The following is a 23,277-nucleotide window of genomic DNA, read 5'->3' on the forward strand; positions in this document are numbered from 1 at the left end:
GGTCCTTTGTCCCTGAATTGCTCACACACTCCGGCAGATTCAATGGGGGTCTGGCGGCAGATTTCTTTGACTTTATCGTTGGAAATGCATCTGCTTTGAGTGTCGCAGGATATCCACACATTCTTGCCATCTCTGTCGTAGCATAGCTTTCGTCGATAAAGTGTGCGGAACAAATGTCCAATTTCTTGCCACTTTCGCATCTTTGGGCCACTGGTACAACTTGAATCCGTCCCTGTTCATGTTGTTACACCCTCCGACAACACACCAACGAGGCATGATGTCTCCAAGGTACGGAAAACAGTCGAAAAAACAGAAAATAACAGAGCCGATTTGACTCGGTGTTTGAGAAAATGGCGGATTGCTTCCCGATGTGACGTCACAACGTCATCACTCCGAGAGCGAATAATAGAAAGGCGTTTAATTCGCCAAAATTCACCCATTTAGAGTTCGGAAATCGGTTAAAAAAATATATGGTCTTTTTTCTGCAACATCAAGGTATATATTGACGCTTACATAGGTCTGGTGATAATGTTCCCCTTTAAATATAAGCCGCACTTAACCTAATTTTGGATGAATTCTTATATACCGTATTTTCCAGCTATAGAGCGCACCGGTACTTAAGCCGCGCCCACTAATTTTTTAAAGAAAAAAAACTATTTTTCCATATATTAGCGGCATATATATACCGGTATAAAATATTTTGTATATGTTTATTTATATACCTTAATTGTTTCCAAACAGTGCTTGTAACATAGCTGATCAAACTAAAACAGAAGTCATCGTCATGGACCCATTAGCTGCGGAAGCTAAGCTCTCCAATCAGCTAAACAGACTCAATAAGTTCACGGTGACGTTTTGATGAATTTACTGAGGAATTTGTGAAACTGAAACAATAGGAAAATAATGCCATTCGTTTTAAGTTAATAATACTAACACAGACATTTGCAAATGTGTTGGCACATAAAAAAATAATACATTAAAAGCAAGACAACATTCAAACTTGTACAAACCATAAACACACATTGATACGTATTTTGTTTGAAATAAATATTTTTAAGACATAATTCTTCCAATCCCTGTTCCTCACTGGCCAAATTTTGTGACAGAGTGGGATCTCTTTTTCGCTGCGACTACATACTATTTGTTGCCGAATGGCAGTACTGTTGCTGTCAGTCAAGCCCAAGAAGAGGGCAAATATGGCGTCAGAACAGTGCCGAAAATCTTGTGCGTATTAATTACACTCTGCGACATCTTTTTTGCGCCCGCAGCGGTTTTTTGCCCTTATGCGGCATCTTTTTGCATTCGCGGTGTCTTTCTTTACGCACGTTTTACCCTTTTGGTATATGGAGGCAGGCTTTGAATACACGGCCCAACAACTTCACTCCTTTCTGATTGGTCACTTTAAACGCTTTACACTGCCTCAGATTGGTTTCAAGTTGCGGACAAAAAGATGTCGCGCACGGGCAAAATTAGTCCACGCATGCGCAAAATAGGGGCGCGTGGCTCAGCTGGTAAGGCGGCTGTGCCTGCAATTTGAGGGTTCCTGGTTCGAAGCTATACCTGAGAAGGGTATAGCTTATCCTCATGGGTGATGACAAAGGACGTGGAGTGTTTCTTAAACGGAAGTGAAGCTAGAGAGACAATACATAACATGGAAATTAGACATAAATAAAGAAAGCTACTGCTAAAAATAGTTTGGGTTAGTGTTAGTGTTGGAGCTTGGGTTGCATATTATCAGCCAAAAAAGCAATACATTCAACAACCGAAAAAACAATCATGTTGCGTTGCATTAGCCATCTTGGATAACGTTGTGGGCGTGACTTACAGTGTCAGCAGCCTCAGCCATTCCCTTCTCTCTTAGAGACATGCCCTTAGTGGCCCTGACAAGTCGAGAGTGGACACTTGATTTGTAACTTAATCCAAGATGGCTAATGCAGCGCAACATATTATTTCGATTGTTGAATGTATTGCTTTTTTGGCTGATTCTATGCAACCCTAACCCTAACCAAAACCTATCCCTAACCAAAACGCAAATCTCAATTTCACCCTAACCAAAACCCAAACCTAACCCTGGGCATGACTTAGCCTAAAGTGGACACGACTTAGACCTTAGCCATATTCATCAGGGGTTATAAGCCATGCTGTGGGGGCGCTTTTTGTCAGCGTTTTGGTGGTTTGATGACGACCTGGTGCATATGGCTTCTGTGATAGTGTTTACTCAGGTGTCTCCTCTGTACTCAGCCATGCATTCATTTGTTCATATATGTGTCTATGTTTGTGTTTTGTATTTGTGTGTGTGTGTGTGTGTGTGTGTGTGTGTGTGTGTGTGTGTGTGTGTGTGTGTGTGTCTTTGTGTGTGCGATAATGGGGGATCTGGGTCATCGGGGTATTGTTTTTAAGTCTGTAAAGCACTTTGCGTTGTATTACTTTATAATGCTTTCTAAATAAAGTTTGACACGATTCGAATAAAGTAGGCGCGACTTCAATTTTAAAGTGGGCGCGACTTTAAGAGTGTTTGCGGCCGCAGCTAGATGTACTTGTGCCATCCGAGTCACGGCTGTAGTGTCCTTGGGCAAGACACTTCAACCACTTTACTCCTGATGGGTCGTGGTGAGTCATTGCAGCTTCCGCCATCTGTGTGTGAATGTGACGTATAATGTAAAGCGCTTTGGGTTTTGTGCTGGGTTCTGTAAAGCACTATATAAAAACACCAAAATGAATCACAGAGTGTATTTTTTAAGTACAAAGATTGGGGCACTGTTCTGATGCCTCCATGCATACAGAGAATGTACCGTTAGAGATTTAAAATTAGGTTAATGGACTTTATAAAACATAACAAGCTAAATATGACTAATCATTATTAATGCAAAAATATCGACACCTCTTAAGTCTTTTAAAAAAACTTCCACACAGTGTCACACATAATTACTGTTTAATAGATCATTTTCTGCTTTGTTCATCTTCACCTAAAAAAAAGTAACTGCTCAATCATGTCTGTTTTTCTGATATTGTGTAGACGGTCAGCCTGTGAAGAGAAAGAAGGGTCCTGCCCCGAAGATGCTGGGAAATGAGGTGTGCAGCGTATGTGGGGACAAGGCCTCTGGTTTCCACTACAACGTTCTGAGCTGTGAGGGCTGCAAGGGCTTTTTTCGACGCAGTGTCATCAAAAGTGCCCAGTACTCCTGCAAGAACAACGGACATTGCGAAATGGACATGTACATGCGACGCAAGTGCCAGCAATGTCGCCTGCGCAAGTGCCGCGAGGCAGGCATGCTCGCGCAGTGTGAGTGTTTGTGTGCCACATTCTTCTAAAGCCCTTTATTGCACCGACATCTAATAATACACTCATTCTGAGTTACTTGACTGAGCTTTTTGCTGAAACCCGCATCCCCTTTGGCACACAGGTGTTCTTTCTGAAGAGCAAATCCGGCGCAAGAAAATGAAGAAGCAGCACGATGATGAAACAGCCCGTTCGTCGACAGTGGTCACTCCCACTCCTCCGCAAGAAACAACTACACTGGATCCACAGCAGCAGGAAATGATCGAGAAGCTGGTGGCTATGCAGAAGCAATGCAACAAAAGATCCTTCCTCGATCGACCAAAAGTGACGGTATATAAATATGTCCGCATTTAAATGCTGCAATTCAATTTGTTTTAACAAGTTATAGTTCCCAAGAGTTCACAATGCAGCTAAAGGGAGTTCACTGTTCCTCTGAAAGACATCCAAAAGCCACAAACAATACTCCATTTACATCTCGTGCCCTGAATATTAACGCTATATTGACATGTTGAGCTGTTGCTACTGCTTGATCACCTCTGAGTTGGTAAAAGTTAATTCCATATTATAAATCATGCCTCTCACCTGGATAGTAGAGGGTAACGGCCAGAAACCTAGAAGTTTGTAAACTCTGGCATCCAACTTTCACCCAGAGATGGCAAAAAAGACACTCGGCACCTTTTAAAATAAACTTTTTTTTCATTTAGGTCTTAATCAATCAGAGTGTGTGTCGGTGTTCCTAATGTTGTGACCGGGTGAATCTGTACACCGTAATTTTCAGGCTGTATAGCGCACCTGTTTTTAAGTCGCACCCGCCATATTTTTGGATAAATCGTATTTTGTAGATATATTGGGCGCACACGCCGATTAGCCACAGGTGTACACATTGAAACATGAAACATTTACACAGGTGCTTGTCAAGGCCATTATATTAGGAACAGCAGTAACACCATTTCCCCTCTTTTCTTATTGTTAAATACAACTTAAATGTGGACACATTAACTGTCATGCTGTGTTCTCCCCGGTGGCCAAACCGCCTCATCGCTTCTGGGTTGGTTAAATAAGAGTTTTTCGCCCGCACGCCGACAAAATGCAGCCAACAGACCCCAAAGCCGTTCGACCGGGCCATAGAAAAAGGAAAAACCCGCCGCACGGAACGGAAATCCACTATCACTAACAGGCACCGAAAGGGTGGACCGCCATGCGCCGAAACTGCTGGTAAAGACAAAGACAGCTCTCCCCGGTAGGCTACTTTATGCCGTGTTACATTTTGTTAAACTGGTGAATGAACACAAGCTTCTGTGTAAATATTCAATGTTTCAATTAGTACACCTGCGGCTAATCGACGTGCGCGCCCAATAAATGTACAAAATACTGTTTGTCCCAAAATTAGCTGGGTGCGACTTTAAAACAGGTGCACTCTATACCCCGAAAATGATGGCATATAGATTCACCCAGTCAACACATTATCTACATCTGCACACTCTCCGATAGATTGAGACCTACCGTATGTTTTGGACCATAGGACGCACCGAATTATAAGGCGCTCTGCCTATAAGCGGGTTTACTCAGGTCTATTTTCATACAAAAGGCCCATCGGATTATAAGGTCCATTAAAGCGGTCATATTATATATATTTTTTTTTCTACATTTAAAACACTTAATAATGATCTACATAACACGTAATTAGGGGTGTCAAAAATTATTAGTAATCATGATTTTTATTTGTAACGATTCTTAATCTATTCAAAAAAATTCTAAAATCTTATTTTTTTTCCTAAAATCTGTCCTGTTCAGCCACTTTATTAAATGTTGGGGTATAATTTTATTAAACAAAATAATTTTTCTCTTAAGTGATATAGAAATGTATTAGAGCTGTTTATCTATTTTATAGAGGAATGTAGTTAATCATACAACTGGTACTCAATGCTAGTAAAAATATTGATTTTGAATCGAGAATCGTTTTGAATCGAGAATCGAATCGTTACCCCTAATAATCTAATCAAATCATGTGGTGCTCAAAGATTCACAGCCGTACATGTAATGGTAGTTCTTTGGTCAAAATGTTGTATGAATAATGTTTTACACACCATCTTCAAGCCACTTTCTGACCGTCTCTTCGGGGTGTGTCGTTTGTCGGCGGTCTTATTTACTTGGCTCCACTTGGAAACGTCTCCTCCCCATCATCTTTGTGGTACCGGTAGTTTTTAGCGTTTCCATAGCGATGCTACCAACCGATATACACTACATTGCCAAAAGTATTTGGCCACCCATCCAAATGATGAGAATCAGGTGTCCTAATCACTTGGCCTGGTGTATAAAATCAAGCATTTAGGCATGGAGACTGTTTTTACAAACATTTGTGAAAGAATGTGCCGCTCTAAGTGATTTCCAGCGTGGAACTGTCATAGGATGCCACCTGTGCAACAAATCCAGGCGTGAAATTTCCTCGCCCCTAAATATTCCAAAGTCAACTTTATTATAAGAAAAGTGAAGAGTTTGGGAACAACAGCAACTCATCCACCAAGTGGTAGGTCACGTAAACTGACAGAGAGGGGTCAGCGGATGCTGAAGCGCATAGTGCAAAGACTTTCTGCACAGTCAGTTGCTACAGAGCTCCAAACTTCATGTGACCTTCCAATTAGCCCGCGTACAGTACGCAGAGAGGTTTCATGGAATGGGTTTCCATGGCCGAGCAGCTGCATCTAAGCCATACATCACCAAGTCCAATGCAAAGCGTGGGATGCAGTGGTGTAAAACGCGTCGCCACTGGACTCTAGAGCAGTGGAGACGCCTTCTCTGGAGTGATGAATCACGCTTTTCCATCTGGCAATCTGATTGACGAGTCTGTGTTTGGAGGTTGCCAAGAGAACGCTACATTTCGGACTGCATTTTGCCAAGTGTGAAATTTGGTGGAGGAGAAATTATGGTGTGGGGTTGGTTTTTCAGGAGTTGGGCTTGGCCCCTTAGTTCCAGTGAAAGGAACTTTGAATGCTCCAGGATACCAAAACATTTTGGACAATTCCATGGGATGGCAGTTCAAGTTCATATGTGAGTAAAGGCAGGTGGCCAAGTACTTTTGGCAATATAGTGGAAGTTCGAACCGTACGCTACTTTATATTAGAGATGGCAACAGCGGAGGATGAATGCCTCACAACAATAGGATAGAGACAAAGAAGGACTTCATAGATAATGTCTATGAATGTTCTCATTCATCCAGGTCATTGTAATAAAATTGCTTTGAGGTCGGCAAGCACAACCAAAATTAATATGTACATTAGGCGCCCCAAGTTATAAGGCGCACTGTCGCTTTTTGAGAAAATTTAAGGATTTTAAGTGCGCCTTATAGTCCTAAAAATAAGGTACATAAAAACAAGTTGCTTTTAGCAGCATTTATATCACTGCATGTTGCACATCGGTGTTACTATGCGCATTCTATGGGTGGATGAAAATACTTTATTCTACCCTGTTTCCTCATAGCCTGAAGCAGAGAATTTTACTTAATGTCCAAATAAGTACATCCACCTCGCCATGATGTCACAACGTAGCCAGTCTGCAAAACCCCTCGAATGGAGGCATCCGAAACTCCGTGCAAGCTCACGCCAAAATGCATGAACCTTGCTTTGACATTGTTTTACACAAGTATCTAACATTGTATTGCAACAATGTTTATAAGTCAGAAAAGAGGGAATTTGTCAAGGTCCCATTTACCATATTTTTCGGACTGTAAGCCGCACTTAATATCCTTTCATTTTCTCAAAACTCGACAGTGCACCTTATAACCCAATGCGCCTAATGTACGGAATCATTTTGATTGTGCTTACCGACCTCAAAGCTATTTTATTTGGTACATGGTGAAATGATAAGTGTGACCAGTAGATGGCAGTCACACATAAGAGATATGTGCAGACTGCAATATGATGGCAGTCACACATAAGAAATAAGTGTAGACTGCAATATGACTCAAGTAAACGACACCAACATTTTATATTTTCCATTGAAAATATAGAACACACACAGCGTTCAAAAATCAATCAAAATGTTTTAGTACAACTTTGGTAAACTATGAAGCCGCACCGCTTGATGGATTATACTGTGCTTCAACATACGAATATTATGTGTATAAGGTAATACATATTATCTGGCGTTTTGTTTCGCAATATTATGCAAAAGCAACTTTTCTTACCTTCTGGTACCTGCTGATGTGTATTTGGGATCTGCATAAGTCCTGAAAATTTGTGCGCGTCTGCAATTGTAGTCTGTGCCGACACCGTAGTCGATAAACTTCTACTTTTTCTCTATCTTCTGGTTATGGGACATTAATTCTCCACTGTTGCCATTTGTAATATAAAGTAGTGTCAAGTTCTTATGTTCTGTCACTAAACTTGCCATGAAAGAGCTAAAACATACCGGTACAGTTAGTTTAAATTATTCACCCAAGGAACTTTAGTTATTAGAGCGTTTTTCACAGGGCACATTTCCGGCGTTGTTATTGCACTGGTGAGCCACGGATGAGGAGATGCTGCTCCGTTATTGATTTAAGTAAAGTCTGAATGTCATTAAAACAGTTAGCTCCATCTTTTGCCACTTCTTCCACCCCCGTCCTTGCACGCTACGGCGCTACAACAAAGATGACGGGGAGAAGACGCTGCCGAAGGTGAGCCACGTAAATAAGACCGCCTACAAAACAATGCATCCTAAAGCAACTGTCAGAAAGCGGCTTGAAGATGATCTGTAAAACATAATCTATGCATCATTTTGACCAAAGAACCACCATTACATGTTATGTAGACCACAAGGAAGTGTTTTCAATTTAGAAAAAAAAAATAATAATAAGACCCTTTAATGCGGAAATATACCTGACTAGACCCATTCATCGGCAGTGCGCCTTATAATCCGGTGCGCCCTATGGTCCGGAAAATACGGTAATTAAAAATGTATTGATTAAAAAAAAATGTTAGTTATATATTTTTTGGAAGCTAGATAGGTAGAAATATGATGAGAACAAATGTCATTTTGTATTTGGGAATGGTGGGTGTGCATTTGATTAATCATAGTGAATGCTTTTGTGTGTGTGAAAAAAAACAAAAAAAAAAACAGCCATGGCCACAGAATCAGGATATGCAAAACCGAGAAGTGCGTCAGCAGCGTTTCGCCCACTTCACTGAGCTTGCAATCATGTCGGTCCAGGAGATTGTGGATTTTGCCAAGCAGCTTCCTGGATTTCTCGAGCTCACAAGGGAGGACCAGATTGCGCTGTTGAAGACGTCAACCATAGAAGTTTGTCATGTTTCTATTTTAACACAATGATGTTGTTGCTTCAGAGTAACACGTTCTTTAACAAACATTTTAACCACTTTTTTCGCAATTCATAGCAACTTCTGACACACTATTTCTATTCTTTTCTACTCTTTTGTTCAATAATACTGTTTAATCAGTATAGTATTTTGACTATATTTACAGTCAATAATATTCCTTGTCCTCATCAGATTATGCTGCTGGAGACGTCTCGTCGATACAACCCTGCCATTGAGAGCATTACGTTTCTAAAGGATTTTAGCTATAATAAGGAGGATTTCGCAAAAGCAGGTACATTTTAATGGATGCTTATGGACATTGTGAAATTCTTCCATTTCTCTTTCGTCATTTAATGCAAGTGATTAAAGTTTAATGTAGAAGCAAAACCTTTCTTCAAATATTTATTGCAAAAGATACAATTTAAGAAATTGTTTTGTTATGAGACAGCTTCCCCAAATACCGTATTTTTCGGACTATAAGTCGCAGTTTTTTTCATAGTTTAGCCGGGGGTGCGACTTATACTTAGGAGCGACTTATGTGTGAAATTATTAACACATTACTGTAAAATATCAAATAATATTATTTAGCTCATTCATGTAAGAGACTCGACGTATAAGATTTCATGGGATTTAGCGATTAGGAGTGACATATTGTTTGGTAAACGTATAGCATGTTCTATATGTTATAGTTATTTCAATGACTCTTACCATAATATGTTACGTTAGCATACCAGGCACGTTCTCAGTTGGTTATTTTTGCCTCATATAACGTACACTTATTCAGCCTGTTGTTCACTATTCTTTATTTATTTTAAATTGCCTTTTCATATGTCTATTCTTGGTGTTGGGTTTTATCAAATACATTTCCCCAAAAAATGCGACTTATACTCCAGTTCGACTTATATATGTTTTTTTCCTTCTTTATTATGCATTTTCGGCCGGTGCGACTTATACTCCGAAAAATACGGTAGTTTATTTCCTAAAAACAAATGCTAACTAGTTAAAAAGCTTTTACATACAAATGGTTTGGGTTACAAATATGTTCTTACACCTAAATTATACCTAAATTAATTCCTAAATCATTCACACTGTACACATAAAGGACTAACAAAATACAGTAATACAAAGAGTTAACACAATATTTAAATGAAGCAGCAAAGAAAGGACTTCTTGTGCAAACTCCTTTTCTAAAACCATTATTTACATTCATCATCGTCTAACTGTCACACATTTCATTTCCAGGCGTTACAATAAAAGCTCTGCGCTACATCCTTTTTGATCTGACTGGGGTTGTCTTGCTGGCTCTTCTGCGGTCTGAAGTAATTTTTCCCCAGGCTAGTCTGGAAAGATAACCTCCTCTACACCCAGATCTCCTTGTAGCAACACAGAGTCCACGACTCCTCTAGCATTCATAAACATTGCTAATCTTTATCTTAATGAGGGCTGAGGCAGTCAAGCAGTTGGGAATAAATGCTCGGCTAATATCTGTGAGCATTTATTGTCTCTCTGAGTTTTGTATGATGTTGGATTTCACCTCCATGGTGAGGACTTTCCTTGGCGCATTGCCACTTGGAGGACATAATGAAGTGTAAAATGTAGGGCTGTCTTGGACTAAGGATTTTCATTGTCCAATTTGATTTTTTGACATTTTGCTCATTGTAAACAATCACTTTTTTTAAGAGAAAAATAAAACAGGTTGTGATGATTTGTAGTATTACTGTTTTAAACTAAAATTACTGAAAAATTTGTGATTGATAATTGCACTTTGATAAACTCACGGACTGACTTTCGCCACCTCGCTATCTTAAATGCTAACATGAATACAAGAGACATTGATGAGATTATATTTGTTGGGCACTCTTCATTTAAATACAATTTGAGTGCTACAGTACACATCAATACTTCAAATAATAAAAGCTTAGCCATTAAAGCAGATAAAATACCAAGAGTAAAACACTATCAGTGAAGCATAAGAAACACAAAACATGCTAAATAAAGGCTTTTCTAATCGTGCGTCTATTTTTTAGTTATTTAGAAAAAAATGACTTGATCAAAAGATTTCAGCTTGTCTTTAAGTACTTTTTGAGTACATTCAATATCATTACAATGCTAATGATCACCAGGATCATTTTGGTCATGATAACCGTATTATGAAATGTTCATATCGTGTCATCGAGGGTTCGGAATTGAAAATATTTTTCCGGTTCCGATTACACTTTTGATTTTGCTTAACGATTGGTTCTTTATTGGTTTTCTAATCAATTCTTATTTGGAAAAAAAGAGAGAACAAAATGGTGAACTAGCATAAATTTTGTTTAGTTTAGAGCAGTGGTTCTTAACCTTGTTGGAGGTACCGAACCCCACCAGTTTCATATGCGCATACACCGAACCCTTCTTTAGTGAAAAATAAAATGTTGGGTTTTTTTTCAAATTCAATACAAAGTTAAATGTTTTTTTACTGGTGCACAAAATTAACCGTGCATAAACATCACCTTGTTCAAAGAACAAAACCAACACAGTGCATGAACTCACAACAAATTACACACCTGCAAATCAGATGGAAAATTAGTTAGTTAGATTAGACTTCCTTTTATTGTCATTCAAATTTGAACTTTACAGTACAGATAAGAACAACATTTTGTTGCATTAGCTCTTTGTAGTGCAGGATAAAAGAGCAATAAGGTGCAGATATAAATAAATAGATTACTGTACGGATAAATATATTGCACTTTTGCATATGCATCCACGTTTATGGATGTATGTTATATTGTCTTTGTATTCCAGCGAGTTAACCCGTTTTTGGGGCGAATTGAGGGGATTATTATGATGCGTTCAAGAGTATTACGGTCTGAGGGAAGAAGCTGTTACAGAACCTGGAGGTTCTGCTACGGAGGCTGCGGAACCTCTTTCTAGAGTCCAGCAGTGAAAACAGTCCTTGGTGGGGGTGGGAGGAGTCTCGACAGATTTTCTGAGCCCTGGTCAGGCAGTGGCTTTTTGTGATCTCCTGGATAGGAGGAAGAGGAGTCCTGATGATCTTTTCCGCCGTCCTCACCACTTTCTGCAGAGACTTCGAGTCTGAGGCACTGCAGGCTCCAGTCCAGACAGAGATGCAGTTGGTCAGCAGGCTCTCTATAGTGCCTCTGTAGAATGTGGTGAGAATGTGGGGAGAGAGCTGTGCTCTTTTCATCCGACGCAAAGGTACATTGTTTGGGGGTATTACGCTGATAGGGAGAAGTTTTTATTTACACGATGAGTCGGGTGTGTCTTGACCTCAGCGGCGTAGGCTCTGCCGAACCCCTGAGGCCGACTCACCGAACCCCTAGGTTTCGATCAAACCCAAGTTAAGAACCACTGGTTTAGAGGTAACTACATTGAGGTCTTAAGAGGCACGAAGCATAGAGAAAAAAATCTGAATCGGACGGCTAGATGCGTGGGTTGAATCAGCAAACTCTGTGTCCGTCAGCGATGTGTCCCGATGCATGTCCCCTACATAGAAACAAAGCCTCACATACACAACCGCGTGGCGCACACACACTACTGTATTTTTCCTCTGCTTCGGCTGTAACTCGTTCTCGAGTCAATTTTTTGTCAACGCACCAAAGTTGCGCTTGTAATTAATTTATGGGAGCCTGTTTGTAAACACGAAGCGTAACTCAAAACATCAGAAGGAGTAGTAAATGCTACTACTGTCGACATCTCATGTGTCTTATCCCTCTTCTCAACAGGCCTTCAGTTGGAGTTCATCAATCCCATCTTTGAGTTTTCTAAAGGAATGAATGACCTGCAGTTGGACGAAGCTGAATATGCTCTTCTTATTGCCATCAACATATTTTCAGCAGGTTGGTTTTCATCCTCACCCAAAAATAGAAACATAATTCATATTTATCAGACAACATGAACCATATTTGCCTGTAGTGTTGTCAAAAGTATCAATACTTCGATACTAACGCGCATTAAAATACTTAAGGTCCTGCTTTTTTAAAATATCAACAGTACCGAATACTGTACAATTGTTTTCTTTTGCGAGATGTGTCAATTCTGCACAGATGAAAAAAATGAGCTAGTGTTTCCCATATGTTTAGCAAATTTGGTGCTTTCGGTTCGCCCTCTCATACACAAATTATGATAGAACTGTGGCAGTGTAGCAAAACTAGGTGTGGCTTTGCCAGATAATAATGTGTCACCTGAGTGAAAGCGGAGATCCGCCACCACAAGCCCAGGGAGTGTGCATTACCTTAGCGTGCAGAACACCTCCAAAAGCGTGCAACCCAACCTTTATTACTTATATAAGTGAAAACAAATCAAAGACCATGTTTACGCTGCAGGCCAAAGAGGCCCAAATCGGACTTTTACTCGCTGGCTGCTGCCACTGCAGGTAAAATGTAATCTTTATCAGATGCCAGTATTAATGCGGACAGGCCCCACTGTTATCCCAATGTGGCCTCGACGCATGCGCAGTTCAATAAAGTGAAAACAAAGGAAGTTGACCGAATTCTGTAATTCCCGTCCTTTAACAATCGATATTTCTTTGGAATAAAGATATATATTCATATATTACATAAAGCCTATTATTTGCGCATCATTGACTAATGATGCGTCGAAGATTCGGCTGTCGCAGAAATACTTTGCTCCCAAACCAGATGTTGTGATGAAGTATCCACTTCCGCTGGCGGTCTGCAGCTTTCCTCGTGCAAAGATCACATTTGAAGCACTTTGGAGCGTTTAAACTGGCAGAACAATCCGAACTGTGTCACTTGAGGGCTAAAAAAAAATCAGATTTGGTGTGCAGTGTAAACGGGGCCACAGAGACAGTCTTCCTTTGTTTGGCAACATTTTGAACACCCACTTTGAACACTTATTTTACCAGGAACGCAAAATGTGGCTTGGGGGCCATTTGCGTGACACAGCTCTTTATTTATAGACTGGTGGCACATACTAGAAATTACATACACACAAAAAAATTGTAAAATAGAGCAAAAAGGCATAACATATACATACATACATATATAAATATATATGTGTGTATTTATGTATATATATATATGTATATATACGAATGTTACGACAATTAGCAAATGTGGGTCTGTAATGTTTGGCTACAATCCAGTAGATGGCAATAATGCACATTAGAAACGTTGATACAAACGCAGGTAAAACTCTTTTGTTGTCATAGGTGTTCAAGGTCTTACTAAATTAAAGATTTGACAAAGGCTTATTCTGTTGTTTAGTAATTTGATTGACAGTCCTTATTTTTATAAAGTGTTTACTAACAGGGCCACTGTGCATTAAAGCAGATTAATCATGTTTAATTTTCAGTCGGTATTGTGTTTTCATATTTTTCATTATTCTGGTTGATGGTGCTTTGTACAACTTGCAACTTTTTTTTTAGCCGAGTACCCCTTAACCCTTAACCAGTGGGTGGTAAAAACATAATGCCAAAAAAAAGTCCAACTCAAACGAAAACATGGTTTATTTATCCAAAACAAGCGAGCAACAAACAACTTATGTGCCTCTCCTATTCCGGAAAAAAAACATTTGCCCCCCCAGGTGTATTCTAATTTTGTATATTCAAGGAACCATCTTCCTCTATAGCAGGGGTCACCAACCTTTTTGAAACCAAGAGCTAATTCTTGGGTACTGATTAATGCGAAGGGCTACCAGTTTGATACACACTTAAATAAATTACCAGAAATAGCCAATTTGCTCAATTTACCTTTAACTCTATGTTATTATTAATAATTAATGATATTTATCTTTGTGGGGACACTGATCATCTTAATGATTTCTCACAATAAATATATATAGAAACAGATAAATATCAATATGCAACACTTTATTTTTATATTTTCTCTAAGTGCACATTTTTCAAATTGAACATTTTCAAATGATCACTTCTAAGACAGTCTTGTGAAATCACAATATCCCATTTTAACTAGCTAGCCACTAACATTTTTTAACAAATCATGAATTACTTTGCACCATGTTTGTACAAATAATAACTCACGTAAAATATAAAAGTCAACTCTCAAATTTTTTAAATAAATCATGTCACACTTTGAACTGGACACCAAATCTGTTATCTGTTTCTTTGTCAGTTAGTGAAGACCAAGTCTTTAAAATATTTTCTTGGATTTTCAAATTCTATTTGAGTTTTGTCTCTCTTAGAATTAAAAATGTTGAGCAAAGCGAGACCAGCTTGCTAGTAAATAAATAAAATTTAAAGAATAGAGGCAGCTCACTGGTAAGTGCTGCTATTTGAGCTATTTTTAGAACAGGCCAGCGGGCTACTCATCTGGTCATTACGGGCTACCTGGTGCCCGCGGGCATCGCGTTGGTGACCCCTGCTCTATAGTATACCGTTATTTTGGTCTATTTATTTTATTTTCTCAGAGTTACAGGAGCGCTCTGCTGTTTTTAAGGACCTTCTGCATCTATGACACACTCTCGTGATTGTAAGAATCTGCTGCAAAAATATTAGTCTCTCACAAGTTTTTTGAACTGAACTCGTGAGCCCGAATGATGAAAAAGAGAGGGCCTAAAATGGACCCTTGAGGAACACCACTAGTATAACAAAAGAAGTTGAAGAAATGACTCCAGACTGCATCTGAAGTTAACAAACTAAAAGTTACCCGAATAACATTATGAAAATAATGCTAAAAAGGAGAGGACTTAAAACTGGGGTACTTGAATCTTGTGACCCCAAAAGGACAAGCGGTAGAAAATGGATGGATTGAATAAGTGTAAGTTTTAGACTTTTTATTAGCTTATTTCTTTACAAATTACATGATGATGTCACGCTACCACTATATTGAAATAATATTAAGAACAATATTGTTTGTTTTATATACTTTTTAAAATAGTTGAATATTGTTATTTATGAAAACATTATTGTTTGTATTGACATACTGGGAGGCTATAGAACACTGCTGTTCTTTTTTTGAATGTATAGTTACCTCTTGGCAGCTAATACTGCAATTTGAATTCTGTGCAAAAAGATGTTGAAGCACAGTGATCTTAAATACTTGACAGTTTGAAGCTTTTTTTAATTAAGTAGTTAATTTAAAAGTAGATGGGTTCAGTTTTTTTTAAATTGTGGTATCAAAAAAGTATCGAGAATCTGTATTGACTACTGACATGCTGGTTTTGTGACAACCCAATGTGCCTGTTGGAAAATGTTTGTGCATGTTTAAAAGATATTTATTGTGCTTTAATATCTTTTTTTTTACCCCAGATCGGCCAAATGTGCAGGATCATGATCTTGTGGAGAGGTTACAGCAACCATACGTTGATGCTCTGCGCTCTTACATCATGATAAAGAGACCAAATGTAAGTGTCCACTGGTTTACATAACAACTTCTCTTGTTACATATCGTGTGTCGACATGACCTTGTTGGCGTAATCAGAGCCAGCACATTAGGTCATGACAGTAACTGTTGGATAGGTTGGTTTTGTGGTGTATAAGCGACATATACGGTAGTTAAAGCTAAAAAAATACAACATTTTCTCAAAGAGTTCAAAACCAAAAGTAGGAAGTTTTTCAACGACTCTAAATCCTGTTGCTATGTAGACAAAAGAGCATGCTTTAGAACACAGACCCCAGCTAAGGCGAAGCAATATTGTCACAGCAGTCTTAAGTTCAGCAAAAATTTTAGTACATTTGTAAGAATACTGGTAAAGGTATTTTAGTTTACACTGCAAAATACTGCAAACCTATTCTCTTGCAGTACAGAAAAGGAAATTACATAAATAAATTAATTTGTACTGTTGAATGATTACCTTTTTTTAATCAGATTAATCCCATTTTTGGATGAATCACTGTACATTATTTGTTGCATAATTTAAATTAACTTTAAAAACAATATTTTGACACAAATGCAATTTTATTATTAGAATACCATACACATATATTTTTTTATTAAATATATGTAATTTATTTGCTATTAATTAATTAATACTTGGTAAAAATTACCTAAAGTCCCATTAATTTTTAAGCGATAACCATCCGAGCTGAAGGTAAAGGAGCATTTACAGTCAAAATCAATTGGGGTAATTAATCTGCGTTGATACATGATTAATACGATAATTATTTGTGATGAATCACATGCGTTAACTTGTTGAAATTGACTCGCCTAAAATAAATAAAACAATCCTGGTGAGAAAAAAAGATTAGCAAATGTGGGTCTGTAATGTTTCGCTGCAATCCAGTAGATGGCAATAATGCACATTAGAAACGTTGATAAAAACGCAGGTGAAACTCTTGCTTTGTCAGAGGTGTTCAAGGTCTTACTAAATTAAAGATTTGACAAAGGCTTACCGGTATTCTGTTGTTTAATAATTTGATTGACAGTCCTTATTTTTTATAAAGTGTTTACTAACAGGGCCACTGTGGAAAAAAGCAGATTAATCATGTTTAATTTTTAGTCGGTATTGTGTTTTCATAATTTTCATTAATCTGGTTGATGGTGCTTTGTACAACTTGCAACTTTTTTTTAGCCGAGTAGCCTCTAACCCTTAACCAGTGGTTATGTTTTTACGTGGGTGGTAATCACATAATGCCAACAAAAAAAGTCAAATTCAAACGAAAACATGGTTTATTTTTCCAAAACAAGCTAGCAACAAACAACTTATGTGCCTCTCCCATTCCGGAAAAAAAAACATTTGCTCACCCAGGTGTATTCTAGTTTTGTATATTCAAGGAACCAGCTACCGTTATTTTGGTCTATTTATTTTATTTTCTCGCGCTCTGCTGTTTTTAAGGACTTTCTGCATCTATGAAAGCACTCTAGTGATTGTAAGAATCTGCTGCAAAAATGTTAGTCTCTCACAATTTTTTTTAACTAAACTCGTGAACCACCAGTTTAATAGCCCAAAAGATGAAAAGGAGAGGGTCTAAAATGGACCCTTGAGGAACACCACTAGTATAACAAAATAAGTTGAAGAAATGACTACAGACTGCATCTGAAGTTAACAAACTAAAAGTTACCCGAATAACATTGCAAAAATAATGCCAAAAAGGAGAGGACTTAAAACTGGGGTACTTGAATCTTGTGTCACCAGGCAGAATTCTAACTGTAAATCCCACCCCACCCCCACTCTGCGCACCTCACTGATAGTCCCTACCAGTCTCCTCTTCTCTGGAAGTGCACAAAATCACACACGAGAGCTGTAGGTGCACACGCATAGGTTGTTGACAGTCTGAAATTGCATCGAAGGATCCCCTAGTTCGTATTTTGTTGCGGAAAATAAGTGTTGTCGTCAAAGGTACGTGTTTTTTTACTCTAATTATGAAATACTCATTAATATTGCAAAGCTGTAATATCGCAATATATTATGCAAAGACTTAGCAAAAATCTTAATGCAAAAACCACAAACTATGTCTCTGCTTACAATAGACGGAACAACAATCGTGTGACTATCGTCTATCGGTAACACATGTCTCCACGCAAAAGGATACACACAAAATATAGGTAAATGTAACATTAGATTGCCTGTCTAGAAGCAAAATAGCCACTTGCGCATCCAAAGTTTGTCCAAGACTGGCCCGCAATGCATCTTGAATACGCCAGACTAACATTTATGAGTTTTGGCTCTTCTTTGGGTATTTTAGACATACAGCGTCTTTCTTTTCTTCCTCTGATTTCCTCTTTTTGGTTTTTTTAGCAGCATATGCTTAAACAGTAAGCGCAGGTATTGTGATCTTTCTAAGTGTTTGGCAGCTGTGCTTTACAGAAAACAAGTTCGCACCGTGCACACTCTTCTCTATATATCGCGTCAGCCAATGAGGAGGCTTTTTCGTGGCTTCTGCTAACCCCTCCTTTCTATAAATCCTGTGATTGGATCTGAAGGGGTTGACCGCAACGAAGACAGATGAGTTTGTCTCCCGGGGTTTTATTTACTAAAATACTTATAAGGCACAGACAGCACGCAGATGTACAATTTTTTGCAGACATTATTACTGTTACGATACACTGGAAGATGCTACTATGATTTTTTTTTGTTAAAGAATTTAACTTAAGTACCCTGGCTTTAAAGGGGTGCCTCAGTTATGTACTGTGAATCACAAGTTTGGACCCCAGTGTTCTGTTTGCTTGCAAGGTTTAAATGTCAATGCAAGGATCTGCCAATGTGTGTGGTCCAAGTTCCTCTTTACAACAGGAATTTGATCCCAAAATAGTTGTTTCCCAAGTTTTGAACTCAACTTGTCAGCTGAAAAGCTTTGCCCTAAATGATACAAAAAAACAGAAATAATGAGAAAACATTTTAACTGAACAAATATAATTAAATTAAGTTAATTCAGAATAATTAGATCTAGATACCAAACGACACTAAATACTACAAAATAAGTCAATAGCTTCAACAACGGCCAGTATGTTGTTACACTTCAGAGGGGCTAAGGGCCCACTCAAATATTAACACTGAATTAGTAATCTTCCCCCCTTATTTTAATCATATTCAATAATTATATCTAACCTACTTACAGTTTAACAGGATAAACCATGTCAAATATTATGAAGCCACATGTTAATCACCAAGATTATTACCAAGGGTTTTTAATTCAGGCTGTTTACAAAAATACGTACTTATCAAATATACTGCAGAATGAGGGACTCGTAAGAAATAATAAAAAATAAATAATAATAATAATAATATATGTCATTAAAAGTAAAGCGCAAAGGAAAATACAGCTTCACCACTTTAGTCATAATTTTTGCACTAAGAAACTTCATTATGACTTTAGCTCCAGACTTCTTCTGTTTGATATTGTCTTTACTGCCAGAAGTGGTGGAAAAGTGTATTACCACTGGGCCAATACGTACCACAGCTGACAACAGACATATTTTGGGTTAGGCTCGCGGTCCAACAATGGGCCCTTGCCCTATGGTTAAAAAACACTGGTTCATAATCCTCTATCTTGGTTGCCAAATAGCATTGGAGGACTAATCTGCTGCAAAGAGTGGAAACGACCTAACTTGTCAAGTTTGACAGCGCTGGAAAAAAAAAAAATAACAATAATGTTTCTTTCTTCCTCAGGATCACTTGATGTTCCCACGCATGCTGATGAAGCTGGTGAGCCTCCGTACGCTAAGCAGCGTGCATTCCGAGCAGGTTTTTGCCCTCCGCCTTCAGGACAAAAAACTTCCCCCGCTGCTGTCGGAAATTTGGGACGTCAACGAGTGACTGCAGTCCCGATATCACACTCCCTGGCTTTTCCTGAATTTCATGACTTGGCACGGCATCGCGCAGGAGCCTGAACCCGTCTCATGTGGTCATGGACTCCTTCCAGCATCGCGCTGCTGTTGGGGGTTTTTTGTGAGGAGTGTCAATGCCCTTTTGCTCTGAGATGGAGGTCGTAGTTTTTCCTCTTTGTGGATGCAGGCATGATTTTTCCCGACATGTAATGCCAGCAGGATGCTTTTGGATGATTTCTGGACATGGAGTGCAGTACTAATTTTTTTATCTAACAGCTACAGTCAGAATTGCTCTCGGAATAATAGTTGCTTCATGTCATGATTCCAGCCGGGCTTACAGTTAATTTATTCAGTAGTAACTTGGGTACAGCTGCAGTTCAGGTTTGTACCGTGCATCCTGGTAGGAGACATGCTTGTGTACATTTTGGAAGCAGTGCAGTACAGAGAGTCGGTGTAGTTGCTCAGGTAAACTAATGTGAAGTAGATGCATCCTTTAATAGATCACCTGAGTGGGATCCTGTTTATCAACAACAATGCACACAAATTATTTATTTTTATGTGTACACAAGATTGTATGAATACAAACTAATCCTTAGTAATAGCAAACGACTAAAGTGATGCCATGGATCACATAAAACAAACGGGGGGGAAAAAACATACAGTGGAACCTTGATTTACAAACTTAATTTGTTCTGGAACGAGGTTTCTAATTCGAAATGTCCTTATAGTGCAGCAAATTTCTCCATAAGAAACAATGTACGGTAATTATAAATAATGGGTTCCAACCTTGACAAAAGTCCCCATTTTAGTGAAGGTTTGTACACGTGCTGCAGGGCTGGGTGATGTGGATGAAAAATCTCGACATATTTTTAATTAAACTCGATATTCGATATATACCTCGGTATATTTTTCGGTGAAAGTATACATATAAAGTTATTCATTTTTGAGCGATATTTAGTCAAATTGAAGTGAATGACAACTGTACTATAAACAGTCCGTAGCACTTTTATTAAGCCAGTTAGTCAAGATGGATATTAACAGCAGAGAAAATAAACTGTTTAAGTAGTACAGAATTACATAACATAAATAAAATAGAAAAATATTATTTCTACGTAAAATAAATAACATAGCTGTGCAAATAATACAAAATGTATCAAACTCAGATAAAAAAAACTAATTTGCAGGCAGGCACTTTGTGATTTCTCTTCCTGGTTCGATGACCCGCCCTATCTTGCCTCTGATTGGCCTGTCCCTAACCAATCGTGACGCATCATAGTAAACAACCAACCAATCATGGACGTTCTTATACGTGCAAGCACGTCTTGGAAGGAGGAAGGGGAGCGGTGGAGAACAAGGAACACAACAAATAAGCGGTGTTTGGTCATTTTAACGTGAAATAAATTGCATCAATATTACGATATTTTCTTAATTCATATCTTGTTTAAAAATATTTCGATATCTTACAAACTCAATACATCACCCAGCCTTACAGTGCTGTATATCAAACAAATATAACGTTCTTGTAAACGCTGCTGTCCTCTGAAGGCGCTGCTCAACACGTGCACACTCAGAAGTCACTCGGGTGCCCTCACAAAACCATCAGAAATCCCAAAAATCCCAAACTTTAACAACAATATTGCTACAATCGAAAACATTTCATACACTTGCATTAACATCGGTAAGGAGGAGCTGGCGAGAAAGCAGACAGAGAGAGAGTGAAGGGATCGGGGACAAGTTAGGAACCGTGTGTGTGCTGAAAGAGACGAGTGCCTTCTCTGCTGCTGTGAAATAAGTCTGCTTTGGTGTCTTTTTCCAGAAAAGTATAGTCTCATCACAAACGCAGTATGGTCTTATCATACTTGTGAGCGCCATTTGTGTACTCCTCGTAAATAGTCTCCAGCGATTCCCGTCTCCTTTCTACGTTGGTCTGTTGTCTTTTTGGGACTCATATTGAGTTGGCAAAATGGACAAAACGTGTAAAAGGTGACGAAAAAGAAAAGGCACACACCGCTGAGTAGTGACTAGTAGTGTAGTGCGGAGCAAGTGACGTTGAGGGCCCTGCTTTTGGCCTGCAGGCTGGACACACTATGAATGAATGAATGGAGAGACATGGTTTGCGCATTGGAGGTTTGTTTGGCTTGATCTAAAAGTTCGTAAATCGAGATGTTCTAAAAATAAGGGGGTTCGTAAATGGAGGTTCCACTGTTCATGTATGAGAGATACGAAGGACCACATAGCTACTATTCAACTGGTAATATCTGAGAACTTATAGAACTGGGATGTTTAGTCTTGTTAAAAATAGAACATTTTATGACTTCAAAAAGACGGACATATTTGTGCTTCCTCTCGTAGTAACAAGTTGAAATGCAACAAAGCCTGATGTGGACAAAAATGGAAGAAATTACCATTATTGACGTATTTATAGTTTCAGATGTACAGTATGAGGAACATGAGCTAGATTACACTTCTTGGATTGTTCTCATTTGTCTCACAACTGCTGTTTAATAGGAAGCGCCAATAACCATTTCAGAACTATATCACAGCATAACCATTGTTTTTATTTAAATTACAGTGATATCACCTCTTGAATTTTAATTTACACTTCCTTGGAGCATTTGAATAGTTAAAAATGTTACCGTAAAATTAAGTATGCTAGCACAATACAGTTTTCAGCACTTGGTGTGGTGTTCCTCAACTGTAACAGGCATAAACTGATGCTATTTGAATGTCTTTTTTTAAAGAATCTTCCAGATGTGTTTTATATATTTCTTTTTACATAGCAGACGCGTGCTCATCCTAGCGGGGAAAAGCACAGATGTTTCCAATATGCTATGTTTTATTGAGATTTACTGGCAAGCAGGTGTGGAAATTAGATGCAATTGAAGTGTGTACCATTGCACGTGGTAATTATGAAAAAGGGTTTTGATTTGTACCTGGAATGGCGCTGAATGTGTGTTACAGACCCTAACAAATCAAAAGCAAACAACAGTACCGGTACTTGACTAACACTTGCAAGTAAAAAAAAAATACTCTTGGTTGTCGATGACATTTAATTTATGTATAAAAAAAAAGAATGTATTAAATAATCAAATTGAATTAATGAAGCAGTGTGGTTTAAAGTAGCCTGCAAGGTAGTCTGTGTGCAGTCCTCTTAATCAAACGAGATTGTACGCGCTAAAAAACACGTCCATGTTTGGCTAATGTGACCTAATGTTGACCTTTTGATCTCTGAATCTTGTTCCAGTTCTTCTGTCTGCAAGGGGCGATGCTGTAAAAAGACGGTTGGAATATAGAATTATATTTTAATACATGTAACTGCCAAGAATCGTCTTGTTTTGTATGTACGGTAAATTAAAGCTGAAATATGAATCGTAGTACATTTTTAGTTAGAATGTGAACATTGAAAGATATTGCATCACATATTGTTTTTTTATCATGGAAAAAAAATACTTTGTCTCATTTAATAAGTAAATAGGAGTATCTCAGACCTCAAATTTGAACTTTTTAAGGTCAA

At 38.4% G+C, this 23,277-nt stretch overlaps 1 protein-coding gene across 3 annotated transcripts in view; it reads left to right on the top strand.

Annotated features, from left to right (window-relative positions):
• Nucleotides 1-23,088, top strand: part of nr1h3 (nuclear receptor subfamily 1, group H, member 3) — a 53,011-nt gene extending 29,923 nt beyond the window's left edge. For all 3 annotated transcript variants that reach the window (XM_061974843.2, XM_072914784.1, XM_061974842.2), the window contains 7 exons: nt 3,017-3,283; nt 3,405-3,610; nt 8,378-8,557; nt 8,767-8,866; nt 12,300-12,413; nt 15,806-15,900; nt 19,606-23,088. In XM_061974843.2, coding sequence (XP_061830827.1) covers nt 3,017-3,283; nt 3,405-3,610; nt 8,378-8,557; nt 8,767-8,866; nt 12,300-12,413; nt 15,806-15,900; nt 19,606-19,752 — 1,109 coding nt within the window. In that variant the 3' untranslated portion in view covers nt 19,753-23,088. The remainder of the gene's footprint in view (nt 1-3,016; nt 3,284-3,404; nt 3,611-8,377; nt 8,558-8,766; nt 8,867-12,299; nt 12,414-15,805; nt 15,901-19,605) is intronic.
• The last annotated feature ends 189 nt before the right edge of the window (nt 23,089-23,277 follow it).

This window comes from Nerophis lumbriciformis, linkage group LG15 (genome assembly GCF_033978685.3).
Source record: "Nerophis lumbriciformis linkage group LG15, RoL_Nlum_v2.1, whole genome shotgun sequence".
NCBI classification, from domain to species: domain Eukaryota; kingdom Metazoa; phylum Chordata; class Actinopteri; order Syngnathiformes; family Syngnathidae; genus Nerophis; species Nerophis lumbriciformis.